The sequence below is a fragment of the Asterias rubens genome, chromosome 6 (assembly GCF_902459465.1).
Source record: "Asterias rubens chromosome 6, eAstRub1.3, whole genome shotgun sequence".
In the NCBI taxonomy this organism is placed as follows: Eukaryota; Metazoa; Echinodermata; class Asteroidea; order Forcipulatida; family Asteriidae; genus Asterias; species Asterias rubens.
In genome coordinates this window covers 8,980,877-8,998,273 of record NC_047067.1, presented here as the reverse complement: position 1 = coordinate 8,998,273, position 17,397 = coordinate 8,980,877, and the positions used below count along the sequence as shown (strand labels likewise).

General features: G+C 38.3%; 1 protein-coding gene across 3 annotated transcripts; it reads right to left on the bottom strand.

Annotated features, from left to right (window-relative positions):
• Nucleotides 1–212: 212 nt before the first annotated feature.
• On the bottom strand, nucleotides 213–15,995 carry LOC117291931 (tumor necrosis factor receptor superfamily member 16-like). Of its 3 annotated transcripts, none has more exons than XM_033773947.1 (5): nucleotides 15,453–15,995; nucleotides 4,975–5,476; nucleotides 3,542–3,746; nucleotides 2,798–2,934; nucleotides 213–2,037 (listed from the first exon to the last, which is right to left on the bottom strand). In XM_033773947.1, the coding sequence occupies exons 1-5, from the start codon at nucleotides 15,513–15,515 to the stop codon at nucleotides 1,742–1,744; spliced, it is 1,203 nt and encodes a 400-aa protein (XP_033629838.1). In that variant the 5' UTR covers nucleotides 15,516–15,995; the 3' UTR covers nucleotides 213–1,741. The 3 variants fall into 3 exon arrangements, with proteins under 3 accessions (XP_033629838.1, XP_033629839.1, XP_033629841.1); XM_033773948.1 differs by having other exon boundaries at nucleotides 3,542–3,743; XM_033773950.1 differs by lacking the exon at nucleotides 15,453–15,995 and adding an exon at nucleotides 8,159–8,249.
• Nucleotides 15,996–17,397: the final 1,402 nt, after the last annotated feature.

The following is a 17,397-nucleotide window of genomic DNA, read 5'->3' as shown; positions in this document are numbered from 1 at the left end:
AATCAACAAAATTTCCCCAAATCACAAGATAGTCCCGTTTTATGACCCATTTCCAATTCTAAAGGGTCTTGATTAAAAATTCCAGTTACATTTCAAAAGTACGGAAGAATGGGTTAACATTATGAATTGATTTTTTTTTTTTTTTTTGGGGGGGGGGGGACGCAATAAATCACACAGTTTTGTCTTGCTTCACCAAATTAATGTAAGGCTGGATATTTGCTGTACATTTATTGAAACATCTATCGTCTTGTAGGTGTTTTGTTTGAACTTACCATAATATCAAGGCAATCATTTAGTAAATTATGAATTTATAAGAAATAGTACATGAAGGCCTATGCAGGGGCCAAAATGTAGACCACTTCAACAATTTTGAAACTTATCAGTAGCTTAATGGAGTCACTAATCGGCAGTTACTGTACCGGTAACGTCTTCCAATCATGAACGACACCAAAAACGTGTTATAAATATACTATATTTAGAAACTGTATAACTATAAAGCAAACATAACTTAAGCACTGAATAATTAAGGAAGTTCTGTATATTAATTATGCAGTCCTTATAGCTATCAGCAAAAGGCCCATGAATGGTCGCCAATATAACCACGACAAAAACTATCACTTGATGTTTTAAGTTGGCACACATAAAGATCTTTTCGGAAATAATCCCTTACAATTATACAAATACACTATGTACATTATTTGCTATCATGTAATTTCTCAAAATAGAAGAGAACATCTTCAGCCCTTAAATATACAATTTTGGAGGTGTTGCCCCCCCCCCCTGCCCGCCCCCATCTGGGTAGTACGCATGTACTCAGGGATCACCCATAGCTTCGTATAAAATGTCACGTTCAAGTTATTGATAATTTACACATCAGCCTAATATCTTTATGTACTATAAGCCTGTACAATGAGAGTAAATTCAAGTGGGCCTAATTATCGTCTGGTAAACCCTAAGACACTATCTCTTTCGTCGCTGGTGACAAACATAAGCCAATTCATTTGTTCTAAATAATATTTATAGTACTAGTAACGTTCAAAAATGCATAGGTATCTTTTGACAACATATTCTGCAGTGGCGTAAATGATACCATGCAACCATTCAACAAAGACCTGTACACATTCTGCAATGGCGGATTCAACAAAGACCTGTACACATTCTGCAATGGCGGATTCAACAAAGAACTGTACACATTCTGCAATGGCGGGTTCAACAAAATCTCATACACATTCTGCAATGGTGGATTCAACAAAATCTGTACACATTCTGCAATGGCGGATTCAACAAAAACCTGTACACATTCTGCAATGGCGGATTCAACAAAAACATGTACACATTCTGCAATGGCGGATTCAACAAAGACCTGTACACATTCTGCAATGGCGGATTCAACAAAATCTGTACACATTCTGCAATGGCGGATTCAACAAAGACCTGTACACATTATGCAATGGCGGATTCAACAAAATCTGTACACATTCTGCAATGGCGGATTCAACAAAAACCTGTACACATTCTGCAATGGCGGATTCAACAAAGACCTGTACACATTCTGCAATGGCGGATTCAACAAAATCTGTACACATTCTGCAATGGCGGAATACCATGCAACCAATCAGGTCGACTTAAGTAGAAAATACCGTTGTTATATCCTATAAAGTAATACTTTTATATTGATCATTTAAAAGCATTTAACATTTTTTAAATTGATAACCCATAAAGGATCTCCTAACTTGCATTTTTATTTCACTTGCATACATAACTTATTAAGAACATCTATCCGATCAAGTTTCTGTAAGGCATCAATTAACACGCCCACAAGAGCGCCCTCTTGCTCACACCAAAGTGTAAGGACTCTATGAATGGGTAAATCATCTTCTGATGTTTTAATAAAGTGGACGATGTCCTTGTCGGTGAAGCCTAGCTGTAGAGCGAGTCCCCTCCAATCTCGCCGATCAAGACGTGATATCCCAAGCATGGACTCAATCTCAGCTATAGTCTCTCGTGGAAGATGCCGACACGGCGTTGTCTTTGAAACTAGAGAGAGAATTGTTAGAAAAGAAAAAAGAGACCAATTTATAAAACCTCACTTCGCGGTAGTGAAGTTTTATAACGAGAAATCCCTCGACCCACTTAAGCTAAAGTAGTGTAGTCCTGGCCGATTGTCTACCTTCCGCCCAGCTGGTATAGTTAAAGACAGTTCTTTTCAAAACTGAGAAGTCTCCTGAATTCCAAAAATCTACTCCGCGGTAGTATAAATAAAACAAGACAAGTTCGCAAAAGAACAAAATCTACCCAGCAACTTTAGATACGATATTATATACATGTGCCGCCACAAAACAAATTGATACCTTACCATGCAATGCCTAAAATCCCATAAGGAAAGATGTGTTTAAAATATTGTATCATAGTTAAGTGCAGGGCATTTTAAGTTCTTTATTGTATTATTTGGTTTTAGTTACCGGTTATACACAAATTGTGTTTAAAGCACCGTATACTCAGTATTTTCCCAACTCATGTGAAAGCAAGTCCACAGGCATAAATACACTTCGAACCCTCAAACGTTGTCATTCTGGCGCACTTACTTGTGTCTGTTTACTCCATAATTCCATATTTTTTAAAATATTTTTTGGGGGTGATTTTCCCCTACATTGGATGATATCATCGCTTCAAAAGGAACTCCTCGAATTTGTAGACCCAAGTCGACAATATTTGCATCAGTTTACATTAAATTTTGATGGACTTGATCAAATAAAAAGAAACATTATACATGCAATAATGTTCATATTATGCTTACTTGTCAACAAGGGTGTCCGGTCACACTGTCTGTCATTCATTGAAGTAAAATTGCAAAAGTTGTCTCCCCTTTTTGGCTTGGATTTTTTATCATTCGTCTTCTCCACGTCTAGTTTAGATGCAGAACCGGAAAGGGACCTGAACAATAAAAACAATTATAAATGTATTTGTTCAACTTGTCTGTTGCTTGTGTGTTTTATAATGACATGACTGTTGGGCTGCTATTGGTAATTACTCAAAATAATTGTTAGCGTAGCGTAAAAACTTAATTGGTAATGAGCAATGGAGAACTGTTGATAATATGAACACTGTGAGAAACGGCTCTCTCTGATTGCACGTAGTTTTTGAGAAAGAGGTAATTTCTCACTCAAATAATAACATAGGCCTACTTCAGGCCTGAAACATGTTATGATGCATCTGCACAAATTTGTGCACAGCAGTGGCGTTTTTCTTTCAGTATTCTTTTGCAACTTCGATGACCAATTGAGTCCAAGTATGCACAGGTTTGTTACGTTATGCATTATGTTGGGATACACCAAGTGAGGAGAAACCTGGCCTTTGACAATTACCAAAGGTGTCCAGTGCGCTATCATAGGTTTGTGTACAGTTCGCCGAATGGGGGGGGGGACACCACATACATACGCATAATCTCATGCCAGACAAAACCTCAGAGTAATTTAAAATGTCTGGCTCTGGTGACGTGACCGGCAGACGTGATCTAAACTATTTTCTTCAGACTTTTTACCTGCATTGTTTTTGATGTGATCGCAACTTCTTGAAGGACCGCCTCTTGAATACAACATATCCCATGAGACCAATGACAACGAACGCTAGGATGGCACAGTAGATAGGAACAATGCCTGATGATCTGTCGTCTATGCTTTGTATAGCACTGTCGGGATTCTCACTTGTTGATTGAGATGTTTTGGGCGTCTGGAAAGTAACGTCTGCTAGAAAAACAGACAGAAAACCACAAGTTTAAAACTCAAAACGCACTAAAACTTTCGCATAAAACTACAAAATATATATAACATACAAAAGTGTCTGTACATGGCTGACGGAGGTGAGAAAATGTCGGACAATAATATAGTTGTTGTCACCAAATAATTAACTATATAGGGCCTACCACTTACCATTGGCAGATATTTTGTGAACAAGGTGTATAACTTTCTTGATTTTATACAACTCAGTTATTTCAATTTTCAATTTTTCTGGTCAAACCAGCCAAAGCAATTGGACCTAGCACCTCGAATAAGTTTTAATCTGAAAGCTCACATTCCTCACAAATAATAAAGCAAATAATCCAAAAGAAAATAGCATTGGAGACCTCCCCTTGATTGCATGTACGTCGTCAGGCCCGTATGTTTCGTTTTTGAACAGGCAAGGGCACCAAGGCATTTTCTCCTTGGTGAAGGGCACCCTACGTGGAAGAGGAAATATTGTTAACTTCTACTGGAGCATTTCAAGGGCACCAATTTATTAAGGCAATGACCAGGGGGCCTGGAGGCAATTGCCTTTGTTGCCTCCGTAAAGAAGGCCTTGGCCTGGGCCTGGGTATACATACAAATCACCAAAAATTGTTTAAAGGCAGTGGACACTATTGGTAATTACTCAAAATAATTATTAGCATAAAGCCTTTCTTGGTGACGAGTAATGGGGAGAGGTTGATAGTAAAAAACATTGTGAGAAACATCTTCCTCTGAAGTGCCATAGTTTTCGAGAAAGATGTAATTTTCCATGAGTTTGATTTCGAGACCTCAGGTTTAGAACTTGAGGTCTCGAAATCAACCATCTAAACGCACACAACTTCGTGTGACAAGGGTATTTTTTTCTTTCATTATTATCTCGCAAGTTCGATGACCGATTGAGCTCAAACTTTCACAGGTTTGTTATTTTATGCATATGTTGAGATACACCAACTGTGAAGGCTAGTCTTTGACAATTACCAATAGTGTCCACTGCCTTTTGAAGGGTAAACTTAATTCGTTTATGTTGTGAGCACGTGTGTTTGAAGTAATGGGATGGAAATGAATTTAACATTTTAAAAAGCCATTAATGTTATAATTATAACGTCGGACTTTTTTTCAGAAAAGGGTTCTTTGGTTGCAAATTTAATTTGATGAAATTCACGTCTGTCAATTCTTGTTTTATGGGAAATTTGTATTGAGTTTTCTGCACCTGTGCATATAGTGTCACTGAACCTGGAACACGTCTTGTGTACGATGGATCCATCTGGGCACTGACGGCAGGGCAAGCAATCCTTTGTAGCACTCGTCACATCGGAGAAGGTTCCATTCTCGCACGATTTACACCGTGAATTCTGCCGTGTGGTGCACGGTATAGAGACACCAAACCCAGGCGGGCAAGTGTTGCACTGACTGCAGGATCCATCCAACGTACGGTAGTAACTCTTCCTGCATTCACACTCGGTGTCGTGCGTAAGGTTACAAGAGCTCGTCACAAACTGATTTCGATGACACCGTGAACATGGCATGCAACCAGCAGTGTGGCTCGTTTCTGGTGAATAGGTTATATCTTTGTAACATTGGTTACAAATGGTGTTGTTAGTGTCTGTACATCGAGATTGGACTCCCCACCCCAGGGGGCACTGTAGACAGCATTCTCCGGTTTGAGTGTACTCGCCACTGAGGCAAATAGATGGTAGTGCCGAGGTGCAAATCTGTGTTCAAACACAAAAACAAAACGAAAAGAAAACTTTAAATTTAAAACTATACAAGTTTGTTTTCGTTTTTTTTCCCTTTTTGATCAACCCACTATAGACAGTTGAGACTTTACAAGGTTTTTGCAAACCTTTTAAGAGTTTTGAACGCTAGACGGCAGCAGACGTACCAGGAAAATTTCACTGTGTGCGTAGCTCCGAGCATGCGCACATGGTACGTCTGCCACCTCGTGCTACCCGCCCAGATTTCCATAAAGCCTTCAATTGGAGACTTTGGAACGCTAGGTGGATTTACCTGGTAAGTCTGCTGCCACCAAGCGTCCCAAAAGTCCCCAATTGGGAAGATTGAGGTAACGATATCAGGATATTAGTTAATTGAATCATGCCTGGAATTACACAAAGGCAATGGAGGACATCATGGTAGTCCCATCCATTGCCCCATGTCAGGACCTTGGTGCACCTTCAGAAAGTTTCCCATAGGTTTAATGATTGTGTAATGAAATTGCCCTTGCAAACTGAATATTGCCCCTATGAAAGATGAAATTCCAGGCCTAACACAAGTTCTTGATGTGAGCATCGCAGTGCAATGACACAATAAAGGTTAAATCTTGATTTCTACTTTACTTTGAACATCACTAGGGCCCAATTTCATAAAGATGTAAAGCAGAAAATACTCTTTGAAAAAAATTCTTTGCTTTGCAAACATTAACTCTGGCACCAGCCCCATAGACTGGGTCCCTGTCTTTATTCACGAGCCTCGAAGTGTGAGTAACATCAGATGTTCAGGCTACAGCCCCAGCCACTCTACAATGCAACATTGATGTAACTTGGTCTGGTAACCTGACACTGCTAAGCAACACTATTCCGTGCTTAGTGAGTTTTTGTGCTTACAGGTTTTATAAAATTGTGCCCAATGGATTATGCACCACACGCAGCCTGACAATAAAATACGTATTTATAACTTCGGGTAGCCTGTGACAGAGGTGAATGTATTTAGAGGGTCAGATTTATATACGAGCCACACACACGTGAGTAAGGATGATTCAATTCAATACAAGAATGCAGCCCTCGTAAATTCCCACATTCTCACTAAAGAATTATAATAATATAGTAATGTGATTATCCTCCCCATGACAAACAATCAGCCCTTGCAACAAAAACATAAAATAGAGCAATCTGAAAAGGAAACAACTTCATTAATTGGAAGAAAATGCAACAGTCAGTTCTGAATACTTATTTCACGGGAAGCAATTTTTGTTGTACATCAACATTTAGCAGGATACCAGTTGGTAGTTAAGTGTGACATGGTAGTTAAGTTTGAACCTTATTCTGGTAAGCATAATTGTATTGTGCTTAGCTACCTTTTGTGCTAAAGCTGCTCTATGAAATTATGCCCTGTTTTGAGTGTGTTCCATGAAAAGCATTATTTTAAATGTTAACAAAATATGTAAAGGGGATCTACTATGTAGAGTTTCAGATGATTCATTATTAAGAACAAACTTTTACACACAATTTTGTTTTAAACCATACTTTTACATGACATACATGGACAACGTAGTGCGGTAGTCACCGCATTTCTTTGGTGGACAGGACACCACTATTTTGTTATTGTAAACTCGGGGTCCACCATTGAAATCAGCTTTTAAAAAAGAACACACCAAGAAAAATCAGCTACAGACTGTCGTCCACTTAACATCAAGTACAATGCATTGAATACGATTAAACTAGCCGAACCTTTTAGTTACTGTTGATTACAACCAACAATGTGGCACTTCATCGTAAACCCATACAAAGAAAATGGAAACAGTATTCTATGTATAGTCGTTCCTAATACGGGGCCTTGTGTATCCAGACAGGGTAATGCAATGCAGTTAAGCTCAATTTAAAGGCGCTATAAAAAAGTAAGTACTTATTTTTATGTCCTATTTCAAGGATACAAAGAAAAGAACGCAGTGGTAATTTATCTTTTATGCCAGTAGACCCAACCGGTACTTTGTATCAGAGAGCTTATGAAAATGATACTGTATTTACTGCATCAATTTCATTTAAAGGTCGTATAAAGTGTCGCTTGCATTTTTTTTAATTCAGGTTTTAAGTTTTGTAATTTCAGTTCATTTATTTTGGTAATAAAGCCAAGGATTCACAAAAAAAGAGAACTTAATCACTGTACTAGCCATCTCCCTATGTTTTCATTATCTTGTTTTTCGGGATGCCAATCAGCAGCCAAAAAGGGAGACATCAACGCAAACAAAGGCTATAGACCTTTATCACGGTGTGGTCATCTTGATTTTACTCCATTCCAACTCATTGTAACCAAATTGAGGCTTGACGAAATAATAGTCTGGTGCCATGCGCAATGAATGTTAGCATTCATTGGCTGTTATTGGAGCCCATCAGAGTGCTGAAGAACGTTGGTTCAGATCCCGCTCTAGTCAGTTTTTCTTTGTTCAACCCACCACAATCATAATGAATTTCGTTACTCATGTGTTTAAACATAGAGAAAGGTTTAAGGTAGGCCTACACGTGAACAACAGGCTTTCCATTAGATTATTTTTATGCACAAAATTCTAGGTCAAAAAGCTTTCAGTGTATAGCTCGGCCAATGATTTGGAACAATCTCCCTATACTGTCATTATGGAATCTGTTACTCTATCTGCATTTCGTAAAGTCCTAAAGACTCACCTTGTCCATGTTAATGTCTTTCTAGTGCGCTATGATCTTGTTGGAATAGCGTCTTATAAATTGTAATATTGTTATGTTTTGCTATGTTATTTATCTCGATCTGATTTTACATGTCACGTATAATACGAGCACTTTGCCCGGTCGTATCGAATACTAAACTCGTTCAGTGTGCAACGGGTTAATACATCAGCCCACTGTGTGAGGTGCCCCCATTCTCTATTATTGTTTCCTTTTATTGGAGACTAAACTAGCGAATAAAAGGATTTTATGCTTAGCGTGTGCTTTACGACAAACAATCCTAACCGATCCTTTCGTGGCTTTATGGCCCCACCACCATCTGGCAGCTGTGGCCACTTTCGGGCTTCATTCAGGGTTATACCGTAGAGGATTCCTTCATGGTTATACCATGGAAATCTTCTTCCTCCATGATTATGAATAATGAATGTGGCATTTCCCTAACGACAGTTTGTTCTGACTTTGGCCCTTTTTAAAACAAACTACATGTACATGTACATGGTTCTATATTGTTGTATTTTTTTATATTTATTTTTCATATCGGTTATTTTTTCGGTTTAAAAGTATTTAGCCTATTTTATTTTAATTGGTCTTGATTTTTGCCTTTTAGTTTTTATTGTTAGGCGCATTGAGGAATCTTTGATGCGCCTTATAAATGCTGTTTATTATTATTATTTTTATTATTCCAGTGATAGCTCATGTGGTTTGAGTATAGGGCAGATACGTCAAGACTTGCGGTGAAATAGTGTTTACAGCATCAAATTAGTGACGTAACGCATGTAAATACAGCTCGGGTATTTGTTTCACTGTTTTATTTGTGTGATTTTTGTATGGAGTCTTCTATACAGGATCGGCATCATTTCAAATGAACGCGAAAAAGAAATTGGGGGCAACGAAAACGACATCTCTAACAAACACAAAGTGGCAAGTCTAAATGGATAATACCGTCCATTTATCCATTAATTAGGTCAGCCATTTATTAATGTTTGATTATTAATATCAGCTCGCGTAAATACTATTTAATACCATGTTTTTCGGATCTTTGCTTTTCTAATGTTTTTTTTAATACTGTATCGAGCTGCACAAAGGCACTCGACTGATCGTGTTGATTCTTCCGCACGATGTCACCCTTACCTGTGGCAATAGTATCTTGACTTCTGTGAACCTTTGAATTGTTAAGTTGAATGTGTCTTTACAATAGTTTCATAAGCCCCCGCAAGAAATGGGAAAACAAGCTTAATCCCTCAGCCGTATACAGTGAGCCCAATAGACGATTGAGTGCAACCACCAGGATTACTGGCATCACTTCCTATTATGATTCACCACAAATACAACTTGGGATGAGGGAGAACGAGCTTGTAAAACAAAATGGCAGCTATAATGATGAATTCCGCAAGAGTGTTTATTGTCTACAAATTTAATCGAATCGGCAACAGCAGCTTGCATTCAGATAAGTTTGCCGTAATTATACATGTATACCTATATGGAACGAAACCAGATAAAGATATTCAAAAGATAATCCGTAAAACTGGTACAATAAATGGGTGCGTTCGTTTAGCTTCCCTGGGTCGACCCCGGTGTGTGTTTTTTTTTCACAGGACGAACGTGTGCAGATAATTACCCACGTTCGTCCAGGGGGAAAAACCCGCCACACACCGGGGTCGACCCAGGGAAGCAAAATGAACGCACCCGATGTTTCCCCAAGTTGTCCTCATTCTCAACAACACGCCATAGTTTTGGTAACAGTGGATGTTGTCAGTGGATGTAGGCCTAATCAAGTTTTTGTAGTTGTTTGAACTAAAACAAAACTACAGTAGTGATTTCGGTTCTGTTATCAGAATACTTGTTTGTTATAGCTTGGTTTGAGGTAAATCGGGAAATTTGACATGAATATTGGCGTCCAATAGACATTTTTGTTCTTTGTTGGAAATATTGGCGTCACGCATAACGACTGGTTCACCAGTCGTAATGTTTACGACGGTATTTACGACTTGGGGCACAGGTCGTGAATTTTGTCAGGATAATTGTTCGTCAATATTTACGTTTGATGTCCTTCAGGGCCACCATCAACGTTGTCCCTCCCATAACAGTGTTCCCCTATAACCAAATGCTAGTAACATCAAATGACTTGTCAAAATAAGCGTGCTCTCTTCTTAAATTAGCGTGCTCTCTAATTGGTGTATCCCAACATGCATAGAATAACAAACATGGGAAAATGTGAACTCAATTGGTCATCGAATTTGCATCGACTAATGAAAGAAAAGGAACCTTGTTGTGTGCTGTTAGATGCATAATAAAAGGCTTCAGCTGAAGTCTGTTTTATTTGTGTGAGAAATTACCTCTTTCTGAAAAACGATATTTTTTCTTCAGAGAGGGTTGTTTATCACAATGTGTAGAACCTGGTTTTGAGTAATTACCAATTGAGTGTCAAGTGCCTTTAACGTAGTTCACAATTGTTTTCTCAACCATTATAGTTTGAGTAATTTTAATACCATAAACTGAAAATTGTAAAACCTTTTTACTGTGTAGTACAAAAACAGTGTGTATAAACAAAAGTAAAAACGTTTCCCTTCCACCTTATTAGTAATTCCTTTGAGCTATTCACGGTGACTCACTCCATAACATTTCACCACTATACCACTGTATAAATTATAACATCATAAAATATTAATCTCGTAAAATATACGACTGGAAGCAGTGCTAAAACAGAGTTTCTCAGTCTGTGCACTGAAGGACAATCAGAGAGTAAACCCGCCTCATCAATGGGTGATTAAAAACGAAGCCCGTTCCAACGGCCACGCGGTCCGTTAATGGAAACCCAAGGTTTAGTTTGGTTTTTTTTTTTGCAGGAAGACTTCTAATGACAATGGTCACTCCCTTTGATGTTACCGCTATCTATTTTAACTCATTTATTTCCAATGATAAAAGCATAAAAAGGGCGGTAAATGAAAAATAGGCTGAGTCAGGAGTGAGCCGTGCAGTAATAAGTGCGTTATCCATCAATGAGAGACGATAGGAAGAGGGAATGGTGGGTGGGACACGTGCAGCATTTAATGAGTTGAGGATATCAGAATACACGGTTATCAGTTTAATAAGGGGGTCTTTGTGTTTTGTATTGCTGTTATTTATGTTTTACGGTAAATATTATATATTTCATGTATTCATTCATCTGTATTTTATCATATTTCAATGGTTTTTAACGTTGATGAACAATCACGGTGCAATTCAGCCTATGGGCTTCAATGAGTATTTTGAATAAACCCCAAAATAATAATACATAAAGAAATTTTAAAGATAGACATACAGTAAGACAACATTCAATGAAATAAGACAAGAATAAAACTTGACTCCACAAAATGGCGTGCCGTATTAATTCACGATGTATATTAGAATGAAAACTGTGCAATTTCGAGGCATGTGTGGGTGGATCATTATATTTGTGGAAACAAATTTGTCTGATTTTCTTCACCAGGTCGACATAAAAAGTCTGAATTCAGCCAAAAGTCTGAACAATCTCATCCCTGGTAAATGTAGTTGCTTTATACAACAACATGAAACGGTGAAAACATTTCATTTCAAACGGGGGTCGCGTTTTTTCAGAGATATCGCCGAGGTTCCGGAGGAAGAATAATATTTGTTAGATTATACAATCTGAGAAGCGTCACCGCGGTAACGTTTCTTAGATTCAAATTTTGGGGAACAAAAACGTGATCTCTTTTTCCATAACCGTTAGTATTTCAAAGCGAAATGTTTAACAAAATGCGCTATATTCGGACATGCTGTTATACTTCTTACCAAGTATACATCAGTTTGTATTGACATACATTGTATTAATGTTCAGTCATTACCAAACGTATACAGACCCTTTAAAGACACTTGACACTATTGGTAATTGTCAAAGACCAGTCTTCTCACTTGGTGTGTCTCAATATATACATAAAATAACAAACCTGTGTGAAAATTTGAGCTCAATTGGCCGTCGAAGTTGTGAGATGTTCTAGGGACTTTTCGTTTTCGACGACGGATGGTTCTGCGACGGTTGTTCAGCTAAACGTTGTCGTTTTCAGCACAACGAAGATTCATCCTAAGTACTGTCGTAGAAATTGAGGGACGACCGTCCTTAAAGCCGACGCATGCGCAAATGACGCCAAATGTCATCTTTACCGTCGCAGAACCATCCGTCGTCGAAAACGAAAATTCCCTAACAATGGAATAAAAACACCCTCTACAAAAAGGTTGTGTGTTCGGATGCTTGAATTCGAGACCTCACGAATCAGTTCTAATATTTTACCGAGCAATCACTTCTTTCTCAAAAACTACGTTACTTCAGAGCATGGAGGTTTCTACCTCCATGTTCAGAGGGAGCCGTTTCTCACCATGTTTTATACTATCAACAGCTATCCATTGATCGTTACCAAGTAAGTTTTTATGCTAACAAATGTTGAGTAATTACTTTAAAGCGCCAACGAAGTCATGATAGCAAAATACAAAACAACATAGCAAAATGTGTTTTTTCTTTGTATTTGTAACAAACCACAGGGTTCAAGTTAAGACAAACCACCATAAGTGCAATTTCGTCTCCTCGCCCCCGACTAAATTAACATCGACAGGTATACCGCTAAGAACCATTTGCGAAAGCATTCCAGGGTTAGCATTGGCTACAGTTTCACTTACATCTCTGCGTGGTGTCCCACAGTATGCACCGGTCCCATTAAAGTTTATACATGGTTTTTTTTTAAACTAGTCTCTGTTTTCGTTTAGAACACCGACAACCCTTGCAAGGTTAAGTGTGTAAGACTCAAAATTAAACACGATGAACATGACATGATCACGAAAGAGGGAAAGGGACACCACAGAAAACTCAGTCTAGCCTAGCCCGATGAATAACATAACAACCTTGTGCTTATACAAAGTTTTAAAGCGTTCTTTAAAATTGTCTCTGTTTGTGTGTGTGTGTTAAAACAACGACAACCCATTGCAGTTTCTCGATTAGGATGCAATACTAAAAAAAATCTAAGTTTATTAAAAACATATTTTTGAAGACCAAATCTAGGCGTGGAATTTGATCACACGAAGGGAAAATGGGACACAGAAAACACAGTCTATTGCCCGATGAATTACTTTCAAAATGGCTTCATGAGATACGCCTATATACACAAACTTGACTAACTACCATGTGTTCGACAAAAAAAATCACTATTGCTTACGAAGGTTTTTAAAAACTGTCTCTGTTTTTGGGGGGTAAAAACACCGACAACCCATTGCAAGGTTTCTCGTTTAGGATGCAAGACTAGGAATTTTTGAAGACCAAATCTAGGTGCACGATCACACGAAGGGAAAAGGGCAAACAGAAAACCCAGTCTATGCCAATGAAATTAAGGGGGGGGAGGGCTTTATGTCTACACACAAACTTGACTCGTAAACAACCTTGTGATGGTAAAAATGGTAGCTGTACTATTGCTTAGTTTCATAAAAGGTTGAGCAGACCCACAGGGTTTCTATATGCACTTGCCCTGTTTTGACTTTATTCACCTTGGTTCAATGGATTGTAACCATAAAGCAAAGAAAAAAAGATGGAAGAAAACAAATCGAATAAAGGCTGCATTTAACCACGTTCGGATAGGCTATGGTTCATGACCAACGGAGGATACATGCTTCATAAACCACAATGGTGCTCATGCAAAGATCATTGTACTACGTTTGAATTCACCGACATGAAAACAACCTCAGCAATCTTTACTAAAATTTCGTCATGGACAATAGTGTCCAAAGATTTACATTAAACTCACACAGTTTGAAGATACTGATAGTAGAAAGCTTAATCCCTTAAAATATTACCTGCTTGGGGTGCTGTAGTTTTTGAGAAATTAGTAAAACGAGTCAAGAAAACAATTTTTGTTTTAGTGAGACAGAAATTATTTAAGCAGGTAAAACGTTTTTCCGTGACATTGCTTTACTCATTTCTGAAATACTACAGCACCTCAGCAAGTAATATTTTTAGATAAGCTTTCTACTATCATTATCTTCAAATGGTGTAAGTTTAACGTAAATCTATGGACATTGTGTTTTGTGTTACAATACCCAAAGCCTGTAAAGGCAGTGGACACTGTTGGTAATTACTCAAAATTACTGTTAGCGTAAAACTTTCTTGGTAACGAGCAATTGAGACCTGTTGACAGTATGAAGCATTGTGTGAAACAGCTCCCTCTGAAGTAATGCAACGCCGTTTTTGAAAATATTTCAGGCCCGGTGAAGCCTTTTTAGGTATCTATAAAATTAAAAGCACACACAAAGAAGTTGTGAAACAATGATGTTTTTTTTCTTGCATTGTTCTCTTGCAACTTCGATGACCAACATTGAGTACACATTTTCACAGAGTTGTTATTCTATGCATTATGTTGGGATTTGGACACCAAGTGGGAACTGACTATTACCAAATGTGTCCAGGGCCTTTAACCGGAACAAAAAAAGCTTGCACATTGTTTGAAAGAGAGGTTTTTCAAATTTTTCATTATATACGCTTGGAAGAGGGGATAAAACTGTGAACAAGAAGATGCATTGGCAACTTCAAGTCCGAATTATTGTAAACCAAATTATTGTCCGTCGTGTATAATGCCGAACTCAGATCAAATTAGTTAGATGTACTCTACTAAGAAAATCATTGAAAACTTCGGAAATTGTTATTAAAAAAAATATAAAAAAGGTTAGTATTTAAAGAGAAATAAATTATTTTGTACCATAAAATTCGACTTCGAAGATTGCTCTTATCATGCCTCTGAAAGCACACGCAATTCATATGGGTTTTTTTTCCTTTCATATTTTTCGTGCAAATTCGAAGCGAAAAATGTTCACAGCTTTGTTTATGAATAGGCTAGTGGAGATTCCTTCCTCCATGGTTTATGCATGTTGGGATATATAACAAGCCGTCTATTCCTACCTCAATGGGATAAGTAGTGAGTTGTATTTCAATAAGGGAAACCAAGTGTGAACTGTGTTTAGCGGTTCCTATAACGTGACCAATGTGTATAATAATACCGACACTCAAATCACAAATTTAGTTATCTTTCTCCATGGTTCTTCAAGCAACTTGCAGCATGTGATTTTTACGACGTGTTTGGTATGTGCATACTATAAAACGTTTGGATGTTTGTTTTATTTACACAACATATCCACTCATCATATGATTGGCTTCATGAAATTATTTTAAATCAATATCGTTATCAATCAGTGCCTTAGAAACAACCACAGATAAAACATATCAAATCGTGTGCAAGCTTACCATGCAGACAAATGAAGTTATAATCGTCAGTCGAACGAATACTGGCTTCAAAGAATGAGACATCTTGCGATCAGATTGCGACAATTTGTATGGACTCCCAAGTAGGCCTGTTACTGTATAATATACACCACTCCGCCGATAGTTCCGCAAGTTAACTCTGTATCTATATTGGCAGTAGGAGGTATAGGACTCTAGGAGCCAGAGCAATGCTCCGCTTCGGTACGGTCGCCACACAAGCCTTTTCTCGTCAACCTACCGAACGAAACTGCAGAGCAAGATCACTTCATCGAAAATAAATTGTTGTTCTAAAACAAAGACTCAAAAGGCAGAACATCGAGTGGTGAAAACGGATTGTAGTCGCTCTGTTAAGTAAGTGGTACACAAGCAGTGCCTGTGATTGCGTTTATGACCGGTCGTATAGAGGATTGAATGCGTAAAACGGCCGCTAGTACATCAAAGCCCTTGCTATGCCAGGATTGGGAGGATTTAGGGTCGTAAAACCATGAATAGCAGTCGTAAAATTCGACCTAGCGCTCGCTACAGTGAGGGGGACTAGTCTTGGCTCGAGACCCCTCAGCAGTGATGATGCATTGGTTGAATGAATATGGAAATACAGGGCGCTATTCATCGTCCTCGCCTTGTCATTTAAATGGGGAATATTATTAGGTAGAGGTTACTGTAATCATAGAGCTAGGAATTGCAGGGTAGTTTTGAAGGGAATTTTCTCCACAATAGAGACCAAGTGCATGTTTCGGGAAAACAAAACTAGATCTGGGGGTTTTTCAACAGCATAACGCGAAATAAATAAAATTTATTAATTCATTGATAAATGGGTTCGGGGCAGCTTCGTCTCTTTTTTGCAATCCTTGCCCTATGGTTTAATAGCGTTGAAATGTGGAAAGTTTAACATAAGATTTTAAGCCATACAACAAAAAAGCAGGATTAACATTGGGGTCGGGGACTCGGAACATTTTGCACTTTTTAGTGAGCACTTATGAGAAACACTTTTCAGCTTTGTTGCATGTGATAATTATAGGGTTCAAAGTTCAACACTGCACCAACTGTACACTAATTATATTTGTTGATAATTCTCCAATCATCATCATCATTAGTAACTACCAAAGATACACCCTTCCTTTAAATGTACTGGAAACCTTTGGTAATTACTCAAAAAAATTGTTGGCATAAAAACTTACTCGGTAACAAGCAATTTCCACTAAAATATTTGAACTTGATTTCGATTCTCAGAATTAGATTTTGAGGTCCCTAAATCAGAAGCTAACTTCGTGTGACAAGGGTGTTTTCTCTTCCATTCTTATCTCACAACTTCGACGACCCTCCGCATGCAAAACAACCAAAAACCAACTGGACCCCAAGACTTGATAAGAAAATGAGGGCGGCAAAACAGAAGATGAAGAGATGACCAAAGTACATCTGGCGCATTGCTTGGCAACAGACAGCGCAGGATAGAGTGAGATGGATAATTGGTGAAGATGCTTTCCTCCTGGCATCAGTGGGAGTGAAACAGGCTGACGACGATACACCAAGTGAGAAGGCAATTACAAATGGTATCCATTGGATCTTTGGAACTCCTTGCCTGGTGCATGTTTTCCTTCATCCTACGAACTTCAATCTTTTAAGAGGAATGTCAATTCATACCTTCAGCTCCACTGAGTTTCTGCATGTCTATGTTTTCATCCTTGTAGCCCTTAACCTAGAGTGGCTTTTAGCCTTGTTTTGGGCGACTTGCATAAAAAAAATATATATATATAATGGGCGTTTATTTAGTGTGTTACGCCCATATAGCCCTATATAGGACTCTTCCTATGTGCTGAATAATACGAAAGTGTAAGGCCACCATGGCCAGGGTGCCGGTGTCATGACAAAAACTGTTGCCAGCAGACAGTTTTTTTTCATGACACCGGCCCCTGGGACTTCTGTCCGC